Below are 21,822 nucleotides of genomic sequence, written 5' to 3'. Positions count from 1 at the left end.
ACCTCTGAAGACCTGTTCAGCTTCTATTCGGCTCCAGGAGCTGTCAATCCTTTCCACCCCAGGTCCTCGCACCAGAACCACCCGCTCCCCCGCCGCTGAGATTCCCCTCCCCACCCGCGGCTCCACTCGCTGCGTCCTGGGGTGCAGTCCCCAGTCTGGACACCTTGCGACCCGGCCCCGGGGTCCTGGAGCCCCCTTGGCTCAGGCCCGCCGGGATGAATTTTCTGCCCCAGTTCAATTTCCCCCGCCTTTTTGATGTCACATCCTGTCCCAGCCTGCTTCCCCGCCGGCCGCCGGCCGCCGCCCTCCCTCCTCCCGCGCGAGCCGGGCGCTCGGGTCCCCCTGCGCCGCCCCCGCCCCCGCCCTCCCCGAGCAAACTTTTGGCACCGCCGCCCGAGCGCGCCTCCGAGCTGCGCAGGGCGCCTCCCCGCCGGGCCGGCGCCGAGCCGTCAGCCGCGGGAGAGGAGGGCGCAGCCCCCGCCCAGCCGCCCAGCCCTGCCCCGCAGCCGCGCCGGAACCGGGACCATAAATATGCAGAGCGGAGGCTCCGCGCAGCACAGCCCGCGCGCCGCCCGCCCCGGGTGCTGAGCAGGCGCCGCCGAGCCCGCCGCGGCCCGAGCCGGGAGCGCGTCCGCGTCCACGCAGCCGCCGGCCGGCAGCACCCAGGCCCGCACGCCAGGACGTCGGAGGTGGCCGCGAGACATGCAACCGGCCCGGAAGCTCCTCGGGCTCCTCTTCCTCATCCTGATGGGCACCGAACTCACCCAAGTACGTGCAGCCAACGCCATCTTCCCCCGCCAGCGCCCGGCGCGGCCCGCGGAGCCCCGCAAAGTCGGGAGCCGCTCCGCCCGCCCCGCGCCCTCTGCCCGGCACTGAGCCCCGGGGCCAGGGAGGGGGCCCAGGGGCCGGTGGACCTGGGGCTGAGGGAGGGGTGCACGCCAAGGAGACTGTTCCCCAGCCTGCCCAGCGGGGAGCGCAGCTGTCCCCTCTCCCAGGACTCCCCGCCCCCACTCCCGCTGAGAAGTTCAAAGGGCGGCCTGGGGGTCGTTTGCTGCTGCCATGGGGGGGTGAGCTCAATAGCTAAGACCCCAGGCTTTCTCAGAAGCATAGGGATCTAACTCCTGCCCCCCAACACACACCCCTCCCTCCCTTTGGGCATAAGGCTGCCAACACCCCCAAACCGGCACCCTGGAACCTGGGGAGGGCAGCCAGCGCTGGGGTGCATTGTCGGCTTTGTGTGCAGGGCTTGGGGGGCTGTGGCCACAGCGCGCGCTGGGCAAGAGGTGCAGAGTGACAACTGGCTGCGAGAGGAGATGCTGGTTTTGCCAGCCAGGCTCGGCAGCCCCTGAACAATGTACCAGCAGAGCGTGTCCGGGCTTGGTATTCTCCATTTTAAAAATGCATCTCTGAGCGGCAGGTCTGAGGAGAAGCGCTGACTGTGAGCTCTCTGCTGGGAGGGCTGCTTTGGCACCAGGGTGCTCCAAGAGCCTGCCGGCTTCGGGGCTTCGGGGAGTGACATTAAAATGCCCTTTCTGTGGTGCCACTGTACCGCTCTGTGGGCAAGAGACTCGAGTCCCGGTGGACGGAAGCTGGCCCCTTGACCCCGACCCCAGCCAGACCCTCCCTGCCTTTCCTTGTCTTAGGATAAAAGAGCAAACAAAGGAGAGAGGGAGGGCAGGCGAGCTGGAGGAAGACCTCAGAGAGAAGACTCTGGAACAGGCTCTCCTTGTTTGCCTGGAAGCCCTTGCTGGCTCCCTGGCTGTGCCCAGGAAGCACAGTCCAACCCCAACCAACAGTGGGGTTTTGTGGTCCCACTTGCCCTCTGTGCCCCCCGCTCTGGTCCTGCCCAGGCAGTCAGCCAGTCCCCCTAGAGAGATTCTGCATGGCTCTGGGAGAGAAGTTTTCTCAGCTGCTATAGAAGGCCTGGGGGGGTGGTTGGACCCATGCATGTATGCACGCACACCCCACAGACACACGCGCACGTAGAGCACACGTGCAGAAAAGAGCCACGCAGGTTCCGATTAGCAGCAGACTGCCTCGCAGAGGGCTGTACCTGGGCCTTATTGGCACGTCTTGGCAAAGAAACTGCAGATCCTGGGTGGCCTCGAAGTGGCTGCCCGCAGGGCCCCTCCAAGCCTTCATCACCTGCTTACTTCCAGGCATCTCTGCCTCTCCATTCCAGACCACAAGTGCTCCTGAGTTCTAGCCTTCTTTTAAAAGATCCTGTGTTCTGGGAAGAAAGTTTTGGGTTAACTTCAGTTAGAAGCTTAATCTTGGTGGTGAAGTGTTTGCCTGTCCACATGGACAGTGCTGGTGCTGGGTGCCCATCCTCAGCCAGCGGGGCATACATAGCACCCACCTCCCCAGCTCTCCAGGTCAGATTCCCGCTGACTACCTTCAGGACCAAGGTCAGCTCCCTGGGGCCAGCAGCCCCTGCAGCTGTAAAGAATTTTTTTTTTTTCCTTTTTTTTTTTTTTTGCCTGCCGGGAAAGTTCCTCTCTGAGGCTGAGCCGGATCTCTCTGGGGAATGTGTCCCTCAGCTCAGCCCGGAGGCACCTCCCTGCCTGGAGCTGAAGCCCTGACCTCCCTCCCCTCTCTGAAGTCCTGCTTTTAGAATCTTGCAATGGAAATCTTATCTCTATCCAATCTCTTGTTGTGGTGGGATTTTAGAGCAAAGCCCACTCACCACACCCCTCGAAGCTTGTAGGGTCTATAAAGGGGCAAGTGGCTGGCTGGGCAGCAGTTGGGCCTCCCGGGGACCCATCAGTGGTGGGACAGGTGGGCCTCTCCTTTAGCAGTGACCTGTAAGGTGGAGACTGGATGGAGAATGGGTGTGGTGTCGGTCTGGGCTGCATGGAATCTGTCTACCCAGGAATCTTGCCTTCTGGGGTCCCAATGTGTTCAAGCAGTGCCTGCACATCTGTGAGCGAACCATCCCTCTGGGCTCTGGGAAGGGCGTCTGTCTCCTACCCCCTGCAGAAGCAGTGTCCCCATAGCTCACCCTGCTTTTCAGTTCCTCCAGGAGACATGGACACACAATTCCAGGGCAGCCGAGTTGATGGACTGGCACACATTGGGATGGGAACCCGTCAGGAATATATAGATCCTACCTGCACCTAATGAGGGTTGCCTGCAGGATTTAGGCAGACAGGTGTGGAGTGGAGCACGTGGCCGGGCCATCTGCTGTTCTCCCGACAGCTCACTTGCGATGAGCCACTCAATCAAATGCCAGCTATTGATTGACAGCTACTGCATGTGAAACCATAGGTCCATGTGAACTTTGTCCTCAGACATAAAGATATTTGACGTGGCCTTGTTCTATGATTTTCAATAAACTGCTGGCGTTTCATGCTCCTTGGGAAGCCGTGTGAAGTGACATCATCGTGAGCCTCCCAGTGGATGCTGAGGAGCTGATCTCTCAGTCCTGGGGAGGTGAGGAAGGGCTGGGCTCCCTAACCTCCAGGCCCCCTGCAGCCCGCCCAGCTTCCCCTTGAGGGGAAGACAGGGCCCCTGTGAGTACTGCTGTGGGAGGGGCTGGGAAGTAGCAATGACCTTGAGCCCAGGCCTCTTGTTCTTGCCCCAGACCCACCAGGGCTGTGGGTGATCTTGCCATGGGCTCTTAACCCCTCTGAGCTGAATTCCCAACTCTTCAAAACAAGGAGGATCAAGCTGGAGGAGTCTCCGAGGTGCCTCCTGACTGCAAGCCCCAAGCCCATTCTTGCATCTGCTCACTCACCTTTCCTGTAACAAGCATCCTGTGACTGCCAGCTGGTTGGATTTAACCCTGTCAGATCTGGGCTTACAATGCTGAGTGGCTCTGAACCCGTGCCATCTGGCATCTGGGGCGACACATTTTGTGGGAAGACCAAGGCCCTGTTGCATCATTCGATTAAGTGACCCAAGAGCCGTCGGCACTGCTGTGCTGGCTGGGAGTGGGGAGCAAGCTGTCATGGTAGCTGGAGAAGGGTATGTCCAAGCTGGGTCCCTACATTGCATCTGGGTTCATGTACGAGCCCCAGGCAGGAAGATGGGGAAGAGGAGGAGGAGGACAGGCACTGGCAAAGTCTCTGCTGAGGAAGGAAGGGCCTGGGAACCTCGACTCGTGCCCCAGCACTTGGTCGCTCACTGTGTGTTGAGGGTCGGGATGTCTTAACATGGAGTGGACCCCAGCAGAGCATGGCCTTTTGTAACCATCCCGTGCCTATGACCAGGTGGTATCCAGGCTGGTGGTGCATGTCGAATGTCTCTGAGTGCAACTGTCACTGTGGCTCTTGTTTGCCTTCAGGCTTTATTGAGTGGTCCTGGAGCTTAGTGAGCTGTTTGCCTCTTAGGGGCCTCTGTGGAGCTGTGGGCCAGTCCTGGCCTGCACTCAGAGAGGACCGTAGACAGGGCAGGAGACAGGAGGTGATGCTGACTTCGCCTCTCGGATCCCGTGAGGCCCATTGCTCTGAATCTCCTCTCATCCCCACACGTGGCCGGTTCCTGAGCAGGGGACCTCTCAACCCCGCCCCTGCACAAAAGGAGCAGGAAAAGCCGCCCCATGCTGTGACTGAGCCCAAGTCTCTGCTGGTGGTCCTGTGGCAGACCCAGACCCCTCTCACTGCTGCTTCTGGACTTTCCTCTGCCCTGATCGTGCTGGGGTGGGGCCTGCTGCAGGGGGTGCCGGGAGGAATTAGGGCAGAATTGGGACCCTTTCCTACCCCTGTTATTTTAGGATCCTTTGAACATATCCATTTTCTGTCCTGGGGTTGGCCTCTGTTGGGGTTGGCCTTGGGGTCTGGCAAGGCACGGTCCTGGGGGCAGGAGGCTCTGTGGTGAGGAGGTCCGGGACACTAGGGGGTCGTTGACTGTAAATCCTGCACACAAGGCAGCCGCTTCATCTCCTAAAGCAATTTGCCTCTCATTTCCCTGACTTCAGCCTTCCCCAATCGAAAACAAGGTAATTTTCTGCCTTGGGTTGTATTTATTACTAAAGTTATCAGGCCCTGTAATCAGTATTAACATCGCCGTGTAAAGTGATACAAAACTAATTACTAGCTAAACTGGATTAGATACGTGGCGACTGCAAGCTGGGTGGATGGGAAAAGGAGCCAACTTTCGACTCTGAAAGATGTGCTTTGGGGGCTGCTCCCACCCAAACCAGCTGCCAGGGGGTCACGAGAGCAGCAGGTGGCCTCCGTGACCAGGGCAGTCCTGGCGGCCTTGCAGGGAACCCGAGGCAGCAGGGAAAGCAAAAGGTGAAAAGGCATCTCTGCTTCTTCCAGATTGTTCCCCACACAGGAAGCTCCCAGGGAGCACAAGGCTCAGAGCTCAGCCCTGCAGGCGCTGGCACTGAGCGTCGCCATGCCGGAGCCTGTGCCACAGGCCTGTCATCCCACACAACCACAGCCCCAGAGACCCGGGTCGTCCTCATCCGGGAAGTGAGGGTGCCTAGGTGGGAGGGGAGCAGCCTGCCCCCGACAGCCCTGCAGCCCCGCCCTGTCTGACGCCTCAGACACCTGGGTCTAGGCCCAATAAGACAGAGAAGAATAAACCACAGGAAAAGCAGCTCAGTACCACCAAGTGCCAGGCAGGGGGTGCCTGCAGCCTCACCGGGTCACGCTGACCTGTTGGGTGCCGTGTGCAGCTGAGTTTCTGACTGTGTGGCCGATGCTCTGCCGGCTGCTGCCCCCAGAACTGGCTTCCAAACAGGGCAGGGCAGGGCAGGGAAGAAGGTTCATTCAGTGGTGATCCGAGTCCCTAGGTCATGGTCTCCTCGTCCCCACCTAAGACCAAGTCACCCCTGGAAGAGGAGAGACCTCTGGGGGAACACTCAGGTCCTCACCTCCAGCTCTCAGGTGAGAAGCAGAGGGTCACATGAAGGGGCCCTATGCCTTGAATGTCCCAGCATTTGCTGGGTGACTTGAGATTCAAGAGGTCACGAATAGGGCACAAATGCACTGAGCGCACACAGCCTCTTCCGGTCTCTCACCGGCCGATGCTCTGGTGTTGTGGTCACACCATTTGCTGCATCTGTCACAGTTCCCACACACCAGGGAAGACAGCCCCGCTGCAGTGAAGAGGCGTCACGCTGTTTGCCTGTGACCTGAGCCTGGCTGTGGCTTCGCATCTGGGGGTCTTCTGCACTCAGGTGAAAGCTCGTGACCACTGTCCTGCTGGTAGTAGGTAAGAATGACGTCTCTGGTCTTAAGTGGTGTGTGCAGATGTGGGCTTAGTTACCTGCTTGTTCTACAGATAAGTCCACGTACTCTGACCCCTGATTTGGCCTGAATGCTCCTTGTGTACAGTTCAATGCCATTTAATTTCTGCGAAGAGTTGAGGCTGAAGCATCTGAGGCAGGAGACAGAAAAGGGTGAGTGCCTGGCTCTGTCCATGTTGAGATGGCAGGTGACAGGGCAGGTGACCACCGTGCAGATGGCCACCTGCAGCATTTCGTCTGGCTGTCCCAGCCAGCACTTTTGAGCATGGGTGCATGCTGCCCTTGAGGACAGAGAGGTGCCCAGTGCACAGCTGGGTCTGAAAGGAAGGTGACTCCTGCTCAAGCTCCCACGATGCTTTGGGTGTCAGAGAGTTGGAATAAAGAAACGAGGTGTTTCATAAAGGATTCACTCACTGGCTCCCCAGCTGCTGCTCCATTTAGGCAGCACAGCAGGACTCAAAGAAATGGGGGGAACAGCCCTCGGCTGATTCTGCTTTCAGATTCTAAGTGCCCATGCCCCTTCTTCCTCCCGTTCCTGGGGCCACCTGGCCTCTGCGGCTGCTCCTGTTATTTCAGACCATCAGGGAAAGGTCCTAGATTGGGTCAGGGGTCCCATTTTCTATAAGCAACGCTGGGAATCAGAGAACCGGGTTTCCACAGGGACTGCATCCGTTGTTGGTAGAGGTTGCTAAGAACGTCACTGAGGTCAAGTTCAGGCCCAGCAACAGAAGGGCCCTGAACAGCAGAGGGTGGAGTTGTGCTCCCTGGGAGACCAGCCTTGGAAGGCAGGTATCATCTGGGAGCAGAGGCCTCGTCTCCAGGCCTAGCAGCCCTGGAGTCCTCTGCTCCAAGCGAGAGTGCACTCCGGGTGTTTCTGCCATTCAGCTGGACCACACCCAGGCTCTCGGGCAGCTTCATGATGATACCAGCTTTTGATTCAGGCCTGGATCATCACTTCTCAATTAGTGACGGTGAGTTCTGTCCCCTGGGAAGTAGGAGACAGTAACATTCATGGAGCCCCAGAGATCACAGTGCAGCCCAGAGGGTGACGTGCCTACTGAATCACCGCCCGGTGCTCTTCAAAGCCTCTCCCAGGATTCAACCCATTTCTGTTGGGCAGCTGGGGGAGCACAGTGTGGCTTCCCACCATCTGCACTTGGCCTGTCTGAGGCGACATTTATGAAAGCAGCATGGAACGTGCCGGGGAGGGAAGGCAGGGTGTGGCAGGCAGCTCTACCGGGACAGAGAACTGATGACTGACCCAGATACACTGCAGAGTGGGCATCAATGGGGAAACCGCCTCCAGCGGTGCCCCTCGCCCCCACTCCCTCTCTCTCCGGCGCTTTCCTCTCTCCTGGCTCCCCTCAAACAGCACACGTCACCTGAGAGGAAGAAGCAGATTTTAAATGGAAAGGGGCATCCAGCTTTAGTTCACTGGGGGGTGTCCCTCTGCCAGGAGGGAGTGGCCACATGCCTGCTCCTCTCAAAGCCGCTGCTCCTGACTCTGGGACCTGTGCAGGTTCTCGTCTGTGGGCCTCAGTTTTCTGACTGTGAGGGCCTCACAAGCTGGCTCTAACAGGCCAGGTGTTCCTGCCCAGCAGGGCAGCTGTGCCCAGCTTCGCTTCCGTCCTCACCCTCAGAGCTGTGAATCCCAGGGCTGTGGGAAGAAACGGCATTCTTGTTTTCAAGTGTGCTGATGGATTCATGCCAAGGTCAAGGCCTGCGAGGCACTACCGTAGCGGGCAAGGGCTAAGGAATGCTCTGGCCGAAGAGTCTTTGTGGTGATCCCCAGGAGCCTGGAATTGTGCAGGTGCTGGGGCTTCTATGCCCGTGCCAGTCATACCACCCCTGAAACTCAGATTCACGGCCACGATATCTGAGAGGTAGGGCTGCTACCCTGTTCATGTGCTCTGCCCTGCACGTGGCCTTGGATGGGTCCTGTCTTTCTAAGCTCAAACTCCTCTGTGCAGTGCAGTCCACAGCAGCTCAGCCCTGGGGGCAGCTGCAAGGGTCAGATGGCGTCATGCATGGCAAATCCCCAGTGTGGTCTGGGTACAGCCCTGCTTCATCAGTATCGTGACTGTTCAGCTGCAGCATAAGAGGCCCTTGCTTCAAGGGCAGCTGTGTGGAAAACGGGTTTGATCCCCGTAGGAGCATTCAGCCTTGGCGACACCCTGGTCCCTTTGGTGCGAATGCCTCTGCTCCTCAACAGCCACGGGCTCACCTTTGCAAACGCTGCCTAGCCATCTGAATCTGTTACCTTCACTCCAGGTTTCCCTGGAGATGCATAAAAGCAGTGGTCACCCCTGCGGAAATCACAGATATAGGTGCTGGACAGGACTTTGGTTTGGAATTGGAAGAGTTAGGAGTGACGACTTGTGTGAAACTTCTAGGTCATTAGAGCCAGTGGGGTGCAGGCCAGAGCAGGTGGGGTGCAGGCCAGAGCAGGTGGGGTGCAGGCCAGAGCAGGTGGGATGCAGGCCAGGGCAGGTGGGATGCAGGTGAGCGTGGGTCGGGAGCAGGTGCAGAGGGAAGGTCAGTGCTGTGTCCCCTGCACACTGTCCTATCCACCTTTCCATGGGGATGAGAAGCAGGTGTCTGCTGAGTTCTTTGTAAACAGACAAATGGTGCAGAGCGGATGCCGGAGTTGAAAGCCATCAGAGAGGACGAGGTTCAGCTCTGATTCCCACAGCTCTCAAATCCCTCCACCTCCTGGATCAGCTTAGTTCTTGGGAATTCCAAGGCCTGGATCCTGGTGGCAAGCTCAGGGTGAGTCACCTGAGTTGCATTTCAGAAGAACGCTCAGCCATGGTTTGGGGAGCCCTGTGCCCTTTTGCTCCCCAACAGGACAGTGAGGGCAGAAAAATGATTGGGGCTCGAATCTCCAGGCCACACCCCAAACACCTGCCCCAAGAGGGTCAGAGAAAGCCCCTGCACCATGGCACCGAGGGCTGCCCATCATTCCTCGGGGGGGTCGCTATCTGGACTCCTTGGTGCAGCAGCCTGCCAGGTTAAGTGCTCTTCCGAGTTCCAACGGTAAATCCTAGCGGGACACAGCTGACATAAAACCAAGTCAGAGTTCTTCAAAATCAGGAGACGGCAATGACATGGTGATTATCTGGACCCCCGAGTCTAGGCATGAGCTCGCGGGTGTGGGGTGATTTTCATAGGAATACCTGTGTTCCAGCAGCACCTCTGCTCAGTCTTTAGCTGATAGCAGCTCTTGAGAGATTTGACAGGCGCCTGGGGCATCATCCATCACTTCTAATCCCAGCTCTGCTCCCTGCTTAAGCACAAGTCGCTGGACAGAGGTCCTCTCTGACCCTGTTTTGGGTGGGTGATGATGACTATCACCTTCATTGGCTCCCAGGCTTCTTCCTGCCCTAATAATGCCTCTCAGAGGAAAGTTGCTACAATTAAACCCATTTTACAGATGCAGGCCACTGTCTCACAGCCAGTCACTGGCAGAGCCAGGCTCATGAAAGCCCAGATCATCTGGGTCCAGAGTCTGCACACAGAGTGGACAATCTAAGAGGCCTCTTGCAGCGGGAACATCTGCACGTTAGGTGGCAGAGAAGGTGTTCCGTGGTGCCTGATGTGGAAAGTGCCCAGGACCCCATGGTTGGCTTTGTGTTGCTTCTGTCTGGGGCTTACGACATGCTGTCCTCGTAGCTTGCTCTTGGTTGGTATAAATGTCTGTGGCTTCTGAAGTGACCTGAGTTTCCTGGATTGGACTGGGCTGTTATGAGCTGTTCCAACACAGTAAGTGGCCCTTGTCCTTCTGTAGTGGAAAGCCACGTGAGTGATTTGCGCAGATGCGGCTTGTGGCTCTGAATCTGTGTCAAATATGCATGGCAAGAGAAGGGGGTGGAGCATCAGTACACTCCAGCAGATCAGTCCAGTGTGACTGAGTGTGTGACTTGGACTCTCCTGGTTCTGAGCAGAGCCTGCAGTACCAGCTTGCACTGGGAGATGGCGCCACTCTCCAACAGTTAGAACTTGCTGGCGCCCAACCCAGCCTGCTGCCACCAGTGCCATGCATTAACCAGAAAAACAAATCAGAGGGACTTCTTTGGCCAGCAGGCTGCACACCCAGTGCTCAGGCCAGAATCGCCTTGGCTGTCACTGAAGTCCTCTCTTCAAATCGGCACTGAGCAGACAGAGAGAAAAGTCCCAAGGAGGTGCTGTGTCCCTTTTAGGCAGTCACCAGGGAGGTGTCTCCTTCTGTCCCTGCCGCCCTCCTTCAAATCCCCATCCTGGAAGGGAGATTAACTCTCACCCAGGCAGAAAAGAGTGTAGCAAGTGATCTGGGGGATTCTTTCCCGAACGGCCAGGAAAGCTTAGTGGAGGGCCTGAAGGAAGCGGCTTTCATCTCAGATTAGAAGCCTGCTGCAAATTCAAAAGCCCTATTAAGGTGTTTGACCCAGTCAGACCACTTCCGATGAGACTTACACGTGTCCTGGGCGCTGCAGAGGGCTGGGAAGAGAAGGTAGCTTGTGCCAGCCTGCCCTGTCCTGAGCCCAGGTGCCAGGGTGTGCAGGCTCCTGGGAGGGGCACCCAGGCCCCACAGCGGCAGCACAGGTCCTTCCACACCTACACCCGCACTCATAGGTGTGTCGTTTTAACGCCTCAGGCTCCTCAGCCCCAAATCTATAGCAGCTCCTGAGGTGGGCACACTTGCCTGCACCCCCTCCTGCGCGCAGCAGGGCACACATGCCTACTCCCAGCCTCGACCCTACCAGAAACCCGTGGTGGTGGTCACTGCTAGGGATTGCCACTTAAGTCCTTTCCTCCCAAGGCCCCTGGGCTCCACGGCTGCCTGAGGAGCGTCTTTCCCTGTGCACCTCTGCTCCCTCGTTGTTGCTGGAGAGCCCCCCAGGCCAGGGAGCTCCCCCTTCAGCTGGGGTTCTGGCGGCCCAGACTCTCCACCCACCTGCCAAGGAGCCCCTGTAGCAGGGGCGGCACACTCCAACCTTGCCTCTGGGGAGGAGGTTGGAGCGGTCGCCACGGCTGGGCAGGCCGAGAGGGTGCGCGAGAGTGCGGGGCCCGGTGGACAGCGGTTGGCCGCCTCTCCGGATTTTTTATGATTCGGGGGCGGAGTTTCGTCTGTCCTCCCGAGTCACCCCAACTCTTTGGCCGACTGGGGTTTGTAAACCTCGCTGCCAGCAGCCAGGGGGCGGCGGGGAGCCGGAGCGCAGAGGAAAAATCCACCCATTTCCTGGGCAGATTGCGTCGGCCGCCGCCCGGCCGTGTCCCCGCCTCCCGGCCGCGGCCCCCGCGCGCAGCCCGCGCGGCGCTCAGAGCCCGGTGGCCCTTCTCGGCGGCGGAGCGCGGAGGGACGCGCCGGCAGCGGGCAGCGGGCAGCGGGCAGCGGGCGGGCAGCGCGCGGCAGTCAGGCGTTGGCCACCCTCCCAGCGCCGGGGGCGGCGCGGCGATGGCCGGGGCGCGCGGGGCGGCGGCGGCGGCGGGCGGGCGGCGGCGGGCGGAGGGGGCGCAGGGACGCGGCCGGGCGCCCCTGCCCGCCGCGGTGCCCGCCGCCTGAAGCTGCCCGGGCGCGGGAGCCGGAGCCGGCGCCAGCGCGGCGCGGGCGCAGGAGGCGACTTGAGGCGCGATGTCGGTGCCGCTGCTCAAGATCGGGGTTGTGCTGAGCACCATGGCCATGATCACCAACTGGATGTCCCAGACGCTGCCCTCGCTGGTGGGCCTCAACACCACCAAGCTCTCGGCGGCCAGCGGCGGGACGCTCGACCGCAGCACCGGCGTAAGTGCGCCCGCGCCCGCCTTCGCGGCCCCCTCCTTCCCCAGCCACCTCCTGCGTCCGAGCCCCGGACTGGGCGGGCGCCCCGCGGGACAGGGTCGTTCGGGGAGGCAGCGGGGGACCGCGCGCAGGGGCAAGGACAGGGTCCGGAGCCCGCCCCTCTGCGCTGGGGCTCCCATGCGCTCCGACACCCAGGGCAACCCTGCCTTCCCTGGAGGAGATGGGGACCCTGCTCAAGGGTTTCCAGCCTGGAGTCCTCCCTCGATGATGAAAAACCCCTCATCAAAAAGCTTAGGAAACTGGGACTGGGGACTTGGGGACTTGTCCAAGGTCACTCAGCAAGTAAAGGGTGGAGAGGACACCGGACCCCAGTCCGGGCTTGGTCCGGCCAGGACACAGCCCGCCCTACTTTGTAAAAGCTGGAATGGAGCAGTCGGGAGTGGGCCCCAGGTCGGGAGCTACTCGTGCCCTCTCCAAAGTCCCAGGGCACCCTACTCTCCTCATCCCCTTAGGAAGGCTCATAGGGTCCTCTGGGAGGAGGGTGCAGGGGGCTGGGCGGGGCCCCTGAGAGCCTGCTGTGTGAGTGTGCCCCCAGACCTCGCTCACCCCCACTCCTGGCCTCTGAAATAGCTCCTCATCTGGAGCAAGGAGGGAGGGCAGTGGCCTGGCCCTTCTGGTCCAGGCCGACTTCCATGGTGGCTAGAGCAAGCTGAGCTGGAATCACCCACCAGACAGGGGCCCTCAAGGCCCGGGGCCAGCCCTGGCCCTGCCCTCTAAGTGGAAAGGAGAGGTGAAGGACACGAGGCTCTCCCACTCCTGTTTTGCTTTCAGAGGCCCAGTGCTCTTCCTGAAGGTCTCTGTGGTGTGACCTCCACCCGAGACCCTTGCACCTGCTGTTTGAAAATTGCAGTGTTTTCCTCCACACTGACGGTTCCCCGCCCCGGGGGCTGGACATGAATGAAGTGTAATATATCACTACCATGGATCCTCCCCTCCCAGCTCCCCTCCCGCCATCATCTAAAAATAGCAGGAAGGTGACTGGGGGTGCTGGGGATCTGCTTGGAGACAGTGGGTAGGCTTCAGGGTCCAGCAGCAGGGCAAAGGGTGAGTGAATGTTCAGGGTGTCTGGGGCCTGCTGCCCACCCTGTGTACCTGGAGGTCAGGATCACCTGAGCTGAGCTGCAAGGTGAGACCAGCCATGCACAGATCTGGTGTTTGGGTGATCTCTGGGCAAACCTCAGGACTGAAGTGGGGTGACTGTTGCAGGACATATCAGTTTGGTGACATCCACCACATGGCTTGTGGGTGGGAGCGGCGTGGAGTTGGGAGCCCAGTATTTGCCAGGCTGCCAGCAGGAAGGTGCTGTGGCTCAGGGCCGTGGTGGCTCTGGGCTAGTACACACCTGGATCTGGGGCTGTCACTCAGGGTACTTGTCTGCAGGTGTCAGGAGCTGCAGAGCAGGGCCCTGCTGTGCCAGCCACTCCGCTTCCTTGCAGGGAGGGGAGGGTGTCTGCTTTCTGTGAGTCATCCAGTGCCCTGTTTCCCCGCCTTGCCCTCATGCAGGTCCTTGCATTCGATTGCCCCTCCCAGTGTGGTCAGATGTCAAAACTCCAAGCATCCCTCTGGTTGAACTTGTATTTTAAAACTTTGAAGAGTCATGTTTCTTTGGCTTCCTTTCGCCCTGGGCAGCCTGGTGGGAAGCCCATGTCTCTTTGTTCCTAAGCACCCCTTTCTCTCCACGGGGCCCTTGCGCCTCTTCCCTGGGGTTGGCTGTGGACCGTCTCCTTGGGTGTGGCCTCCCATGCCTGACTGTTCTCCCTTCTCTCCTCCCTGCCCTCTTGCCTGACCTCCCATGCCTGACTGTTCTCCCTTCTCTCCTCCCTGCCCTCTTGCCTCACCTGCACCCCAGGTGTTGCCCACCAACCCTGAGGAGAGCTGGCAGGTGTACAGCTCTGCCCAGGACAGCGAGGGCAGATGTATCTGCACAGTGGTCGCCCCCCAGCAGACCATGTGTTCACGGGACGCCCGCACGAAACAACTGAGGCAGCTACTGGAGAAGGTGAGTCCTGCAATGGGAGTGTGTGGGCGCTTGTGCGGGCGCAGTGTGCCCCGGGTGCCAAGGCCTGGCCAGCCCGCGGGGTCCACCCAGACATTTCCTAGCATGTCCCTGCTCAAAGTATTTGTGAATGGATGGACAGATAAGCAGGTGGATGGAGACTCCAAGGGTGGCCTGGGAGGAGATGAGTACTCAGCTTCCTGGTCCCATGGAATTGGGAACCCAGCGCTTTCCCAGGCTGCTGGCAGGAAGGCGCTATGGCCTGGGGGCTTAGTGAGGGCACGAAGGCCCCCGCCTCACAGCCTGTCTCTGAGTGATGCTCATTATCCACAGTGCAGAAGGCTTACAGCTGCCATGGAGCAGGCAGCTCTCTTGGGCCCAGGAATTCATGGTCATTTGAGTTTTACAGGACGGGGTCTTTGCCTTTGAGTGATCCCACCTGGCTGGTCCAGGCTTATTGTCACCCTCGTACCATAGGGAAACGGCAATGTGTGGTCTGCTTACATGTTTTGACTCCATTATTTCACTCTATCTTCAAAGAGCCACATGGAGCTAGTGGAATCTTTCACACCATTTCCAGAAGGGAAAACTCAGGTCCCATGAGGACTGACTTGCCCCAGGCCACACAGCTAGTTAGCAGGGGAGCCGCCCGTCACCCGGCCCAGCTCCCTTCTCCTCAGCGTGCGCCTTCTTCTGCAGACTCCTTGCAGACAAGGACCAAGTCCTGGGCCTCCCCAGAGCTCCTAAGGGAAGCAAGAGAAGCAGAAGGCCCTCTGTGCCCAGCCCCTCCCTCCACAGGAAGAGCAGGTGTTTCTATGTGACACCTGCAGGTCAGGCGTCCTTCCCCTGCTTCCAGAGTAGAACCACACACACCCCCGGGAAAGTCACAGATTTCCACGCAGAAGAGTCTTGGACTTTCCAGGGTAGAGAGCAGGTCCGTGCAGCAGGGTCCTCCGAGTCAGGGGCCCAGGCCCTGAGCTCTGAGAACAGCCACCACCTTTGCCACCTCCACACTGGGGAGGGACGCCAGCCTCACCCCATTGGGACCAGGCCCTCAGTGCCCTACCACTCACCCGGGCCCCTCCCTCCACAGCCAACAGTGAGCCTCCTTTCTCGACTCTGTTTCTCCACACACCAAGGGAGGGCGGTGGAGACTCACAGGGTTTCCTAGCTCTGTGGGCTCTGAGGACTCAAGTCACAGCCTGTCCCTGGCCCTAGTGCCCTCTGGAAGGGACAGGGCACTGTGTGCTGTGGAAACGTCTCCGTGCCAGTGCACCCTCACCTTGAAGAAGTAGAGCACATTTTTCTGCTACTTTTACCCACCTTCGTAAGTCACTTGAGAAGAGTTAAAGTAAAACGCGCTGAACAGATTCCACAAACATTTATTAACACCAAACTAGACTGGAGCCCAGCTGTGCCTTTAATTATTCAGGCTGTGGAGGAGGGAGGCGGGGCGTGGGGGCCTGGGACTGTGGGGCAGGGCAGGGGCCCCTGGGAGGAGATGCCTGCTGGCAGAGCAGATAGCTGGGAAATGGGTTCCAGAAAGCTCTGTGAGCCCCTGGGAGTGAGGCCGCAGAGCCTTCCTTTCTTCCGCGCAGGCCACAGCGTTACTGCTTAAAAATTTAAAGCCCCATTCGTGCGTGCGGGCACTCTATTTCGGGCAGCTATGAGCCACTGGTGGAAGAGGCCCAGCTCCTGAGTGCACGCTTCATTCAGAGGCAGCCGGCCTGCGCCTTCCTGGGCTCCCGCTGCCCCTGGCCTTGCAGGTCTCACGTTCTCTTTTCCTCTCTGGCCTAGGGGGAGGGGCAGGGCAAGACTCAGGCAGAGCCCCCCTCGGAGGCAGAACCAGGGGAGCAGGCTCCAGAATCCCCAGGTCCTGTGCTCTGCCCATGGGCTGGGGCACAGCTGAGCACTTTCCAGCTAGTTCCAAGACCCTGCAGCTGGGCTTTGTGTTAAGACTCACCCGGAATGACCCAGGTGCAGCGTCCTGGGCCCTACACTTGGATAGTTCGCTTTCCTCTGGCCTGAAGTACGTGTGTGAGGTGGGCATCAGGATGCCTGGAGAGCCCTACCACGGCCCTGGGCAGCCAGGCCAGGGGCGGGGACTGTTCTCTTTGTGGAGCACATTGCTTTGAGTTTGGGAGCTGAGGCTTTGGAGTCCAGTCCTTCAGTCTTAACTCCCTGTGTGGCAGTAGTGAGATCTGCACTTCTATGGGCCTTGGTCTCTGTGTACGTAAGATGGGATTTGGAATACGTCACCTCCTGGGGTTTTGGAAAGCTCAAATGAGATGAATAATGAATAGGCTCAGTCCAGTACTGGAACATGGACGATGTTCAGTAAACACCAGCGATTAGTCATGCTCAGGAGACCAGGTGTACCCAGCATCCCGCGACAGCCCCTCCCCCACTCCTTAGCACCTGCTGCCACCCTGGCTAGGGCTTAGGATGGCTTCCTGACCTTGAGCCTGCAGGGGTCTTCTCAGGGTCACCTCCTGGAGGAGGAGCTGGACACAGGCTCTGAATGAGGGAAGATGGGCGGGGCCCTTGGCCCGACAGCATGCATTCGGTGCTTAAGAGCTTAGTTTGTTTAAAGGCAGTTGAGTAGCTTGGCATCTTTTTATTTCGTATTTTAAGTTTAAAGTCTAATCTTTAAATTTTAAAATCTGTCCAGCACATTCCTCCTCTGGGGGACAGAAAGCCCTCTGCACGGTGTGGCCTCCTGTCCAGGCCACTGGGTAGTGCGAGCAGGGCAGCCTCCCCTGTGCACAGTGTGCCCTCGGCCCTGGCTGTGGGAGGCGCACACCCTGCCTCCCATCCCCTGCTGTCCCGCTGAGTCCTCACCGACACCGCTGGCCGCAGGCTCCTTGCCCTGGGGATAGTGGTCTTATTCTGGGGCTAGAGGGGTGGACTAGGCTAGTCCCCGCCCACCGTGGGTTTCTTACCATGGATTTCTTACAGGTAAACCAGGCAGCTGTGTGACTTGCCACCAGCAGGCACTGTTTCCATGTGGCCTGCCCCCGGGAGGTACAGCAGGGCCAGTCTGTTTGAACTTAGCCATCAGGGAAGTCTCCCTGGAGGCGGGGCCCTTGGGCTGGACCTCCGAGGGGGAACAAAACCAGACTTCACAACTGCAGTTATTCAGAGTGACAGAGCAGGACAGGAGAGGCAGGGAGAGGAGGGGTCTGAGCAAATGTATTTCAGCCCCCCAAAGAGGGAGCCAAGGTCACCCCCGCATGGCGTGTCGTCCACTTGAAATGTTAAAGCGAATTTGGGTCTGTTACTCTCAAATGAGGGGCCAGGGCATCCCACACGTTTTCAGGCATGGAGATGGGCAACATTCGTCTTCCTCCCGCTGAGCAAGCTTCCTTGCTCTTTTAATTCTGCTTTATTTGCTGGTATGGAGGATTTACAGCCAGAGGGGGGGAAGCCCACCGTCCTCCATTCTGATCCCGACCAGGCAAAGCTCAGCCTCATACCCAAATGGTTTTGTTCCTAGAAGGGAAAGTATTTCCGAATTCAGCAAAAACACAGAAATGAAGAGTTGCTGTTACGGAGGCCGCTTCCTCCGTCATAATTGGTGATTGAAACAGATTCTGAGAAAAAGACCCAGACCCGACACCACTGGGTCCTCGGCTCATCCCACCTCCCCAGCGCCCCGGCCGCATCTGCGCACAGGCGCAGGCCTGCTTCCTGGAGATGAGATGCGCTGGCAGGTGGCTGTACTAAAACTGTTTTTCTTTTAAGCTCTCTGGAATCCTGTTGAATATTAAAGTCCCATCTTGGAGGCTAGACTCAATTCAGATCTGCCTGTAGAGGTGTAAAACAGCGATTCTTCATTTGCTGGGTGATTGATTCCTGACTCTATGTTCTGAACGTGCGTGTTTGCCGAGCAGTCATCTACCTATGATATTGTGGGGTGTGATGGATGGTGGGTGGGATGGGGATAGGCTCGGTGCCGAGTTGGGGAGAGTGGCGGCTCCCTTGTTCCTTCCCCCTGCACTTAGCCAGCAGCCTCCGCCAGGCGCTCTGAAAGATTTCAGAGGAACGGGATTTATACCTGGGGGTGGGGCAGCCCAACGAGGCTGTTCATCTCTGTTGCTGTTTATGTGTGCCTGATGGATAGCATCCTGCCACCTAAAGAGAATGGCAGCAACCCCCACACCCGGAAAGATGAATGCCGCACCGCTGGTGCCTGGAGCTCCGACCGGTGAGCAGCCAGCTCCCGCCCTGACCTGCGTCCCTGGTTGCAAGAGCCGGGCTGGGATGTGGCTGACTTGCCGTGTTTGGAGAGCTCCTGGGCCTAACAGTCCTGATGCTGGTGATTAGCTAGTAAATCATGCATGGGCCACTCTGGCCCCCAGGGTGGTTGCTGCATGGGAAAGGTCAGCATGGCGGGTGAGCAGGCAAAGGAGATCGACCGGTACCTGCCGCAGCTCCTGCTTGAACCTGTTGCCCTCTTGACAGGTGCAGAACATGTCTCAATCCATCGAGGTCTTGGACAGGAGGACTCAGAGAGATTTGCAGTACGTGGAGAAGATGGAGAACCAAATGAAAGGCCTGGAGTCCAAGTTCAAGCAGGTGGAGGAGAGTCACAAGCAGCATCTGGCTAGGCAGTTCAAGGTACGTGTGTCCTCCTCCTCTGTCCCTCTTCAGCTGGGCTCACTTGCCCCTGTCCCCAGGGAAGCTTGACTTGGCCTGGAGGAGTGTGGCAGACCTTGCCCGCTGCAGCCAGTGGGAGCAAGGCAACCCACCCCGGCCCTGGTTTGGCATGGCACCTGGAAGGGGCGGGCTTGAGCCACCACCTGAGCACAGATGGGCTCCTGAACCTGTCAATCTGGTTTGGAAGCTGGGGTCCTAGACCCTGTGCTCTTAAGGCCAAGTGGCATATTAGCTGGGAAAGAATGTCATTATTGGCCCTTGTCACTCCACAGCTGTTGCAGGTAAATCACATTAGCCAAGGATTAGCTTAATTGATTGAAGCCGTTCCTGAGCGGGGATCACTCAGGGCACGTTTTCATATCTGACCTAATTTAGCTATGACAAGGCACACTCTAGACACAGGGAAAACAGACCAACGTCTTTCTCAGCTCGTGGTAAGTGGTCCACATCTCCAGGTAACTGGACACTGAAACTGCAGTTCCTTTGACCCCAAATTATATATACATACCTACAAGTATGTATATATACACACCGATGAGATCGAGAAATCATATGCCACCCTAATTAAGGTATACATGCGTGTCAATTAGGACTCGAGCCCAGATGTAAATGAACAGGTCAAATTACCAGCCCCACTCGGCTGGAAATTGCTGATGTGCCCGGCTCTGTCTTCCTGTCCTTTATGCTAATGTTTTCTTTGATGTGCTCCCTGCATGAAGCAAGAGCTAATTCTCCTTTAAAAGCGGTACATTAGAGAGACGAGATGGCAAGCTAATGAAGTGATGAGTCTATGTTATAAATAAAATAACAGCAGGCCTGATCCCGTCGAGGGGAGATGGGTCCCACCCTGGCGTACATTTTGTCCTTATTTCCTGCTGTGTCCTCGTGCGCTATCTTGGAGAGATTTGACCTTTCTGACCAAAAAAGAGTTTTTGTTTTTCCTTGAAGGGCCAGCATGGCCATCTCTGCTCGGCAGAGTCCTCTAAAGATGGGGGTGTCTTCAGCCACCACGAGGTGGCTCACCTTTGCGGATTCTAAAATCCCGAGACACCTCTCCGGGTTCTAAAATCAGGGGCACTGTAGCTCTGGGGGAGGAAAGCAAGCCCTTGCTTTTCACGCCGCTTGCACTGCACAGAGGAATCCCAGCAGAAATTGTCATGAGGGAATCTAAATCATTATTAAGACAGTTCATGTTCCAGCATTCAAGTGTGGTTTTTTAAGTGACCAGGCAAGTATTTGTCTCTTAATGGCTATCTGTTTAAGGCAGGCCAGCGAGCTAGCTTTTCAACAGTGTTTCATTTTCTTGCTTGCAGGGCTAACTTAAAAGAGTTTTTTCAATGCCGCAGTGACTGAAGAAGCAGTCCACTCCCATGTAACCATGAAAGAGCCAGAGAGCACCTGGCACCCTGCATTTTTACTGTTTCTTTCCAATCTTAGCACCATATCCCTAAGGAACCTTGAATCCAACCAGGATCCTCCTTTGCATGCGACTCTAGATGCATTTCATGGATAGTTTGAACCCTTGTCAATGCATTTTTTGAAAAGGAAAGAAAAAAAAAAAAGAACTTTGTGTATGTGACTTAAAGCATGTAACCTTAAGATGTTGCATTCTAAACTGAAAATAAAGACCTTTCCCAAATGTGTCGGTGTGCTGAGGACTGTTTAATATGCTCTCCTAACTCATCGGGGCCAGGATAAATAAGCACATAACTAAAGTGGGCGTGTGCACGTGCTCTGCGCTCAGGGAGAAGCTGGGCCAAGGCAGGGTGTTACAGTTCTTGCATGCATCGCACTGAACCCAGCTTATTTTAACCTTGCAGGCGATAAAAGCGAAAATGGATGAACTTAGGCCTTTGATACCTGTGTTGGAAGAGTACAAGGCCGATGCCAAATTGGTATTGCAGTTTAAGGAGGAGGTCCAGAATCTGACGTCAGTGCTTAACGAGCTGCAAGAGGAAATTGGCGCCTATGACTACGATGAACTTCAGAGCAGAGTGTCCAATCTTGAAGAAAGGCTCCGTGCATGCATGCAAAAACTAGGTAGGCCCGGCACCCTCGGGGCGTGGCGCTGCACCGCCCACCTCCGCACACGCACAGGCTTAGGGAGTGGTGCTGAAGGGCGGCCCACCTGGCCACAGCAAGGTGTGGCTGCGTCCTGGGCAGGGCCACCTGGAGAGACAGCAGCCAGGGAGGGTAGGAGCACCTGCCTGAGGGCACTGACCATGTCCATACCAGGCAAAGGCCAGTTCCAGACCCCACTCACTAACACATCTGAAAGACCATAGACTGTATTCGATGCCACATGCCACCTGACGGGTGTGTGTGTGTGTGTGTGTGTGTGTGTGTTGTGCACGCGTGTGCTTTGAAGACGCAGGCTGAGCAGGGCTGGGAACATCTCCCCTTCCTCCAGTGAGGGGAGGGTTGATGAAACCCGTGGACGTGGTCAGTCCTGCAAAGTTGCAATGAAAAAGAGGGTCCACCCATACCACGGAGGCCGGGCCAGTGGCAGCAGGTGGGGTCCCTCTTGCAGCCTGGGAGGAGTGCCAGGGCAGGAGCCTGTCAGGATCAGGTCCCTTGGAACAGCATCTTAGTGTGGAGCCCAAGCCCCGGTGAGGCAGGCGCTGGTGGCCTGAAGCCATCAGGAGGGGTGTGGGGACCGTCTCCCCGACAGCTTCCCAGGGGCACTCTGGGAGACTGTGCGTGTCTGAAATGGCTCAGTCGGTGTGTCTTAGGGTCCCAGCCCACCCCCACCTGGCCCTGAGATTGCCACTGTGCCTCTCCCTCATTCCCAACAGCCCACTGAAGAGTTCAGATGTGGGTGTTTTATGGGTTTTTTTTTTTAAAGTTATTTCCCCGCAAGCAGCTTTCTTCCCTGATACACAGGTGGGTAGGCCTGGGAGACCAAGAGAAAACCTCCACCTTCCCCAGTCCAGGAACCTGGGCAGCACAGGGAAGTGGTTCAAGTGAGAAGTCACAGGTACGAGAAGACCAGGGCCTTGAGGGAGCGCGTCCCCACCCTGTCCCGCCAGACTTCCCATCTGTCCGCAGTCCGCTCTCAGTAGCTGGGTGAGAGCACCCTGTGTCTTAGGCTCTCAGGCCCTTCAGATGGCTGCCCTTGGCCTGAAGGGCTGTGCAGGTAGAGACCCACCT

At 57.9% G+C, this 21,822-nt stretch overlaps 1 protein-coding gene across 3 annotated transcripts in view; it reads left to right on the top strand.

Annotated features, from left to right (window-relative positions):
- Positions 1-367: 367 nt before the first annotated feature.
- Positions 368-21,822, top strand: part of OLFM1 (olfactomedin 1) — a 36,993-nt gene continuing 15,538 nt past the window's right edge. Inside the window, exons 1-4 of one of the 3 annotated variants that reach the window (XM_079112970.1) lie at positions 368-768; positions 13,867-14,016; positions 18,478-18,633; positions 20,493-20,712. In XM_079112970.1, the coding sequence (XP_078969096.1) occupies positions 703-768; positions 13,867-14,016; positions 18,478-18,633; positions 20,493-20,712 (592 nt within the window). In that variant the 5' untranslated portion in view covers positions 368-702. Of the gene's footprint in view, positions 769-11,460; positions 11,961-13,866; positions 14,017-18,477; positions 18,634-19,985; positions 20,272-20,492; positions 20,713-21,822 lie in introns of those variants that run through there. The other 2 variants (XM_079112969.1, XM_079112971.1) reach the window with 2 other exon arrangements.

This window comes from Sciurus vulgaris (genome assembly GCF_902686455.1).
Source record: "Sciurus vulgaris genome assembly, chromosome: 15".
NCBI classification, from domain to species: domain Eukaryota; kingdom Metazoa; phylum Chordata; class Mammalia; order Rodentia; family Sciuridae; genus Sciurus; species Sciurus vulgaris.
The sequence above is the reverse complement of the archived record's forward strand: the minus strand, read 5'-3'. Positions and strand labels throughout refer to the sequence as shown.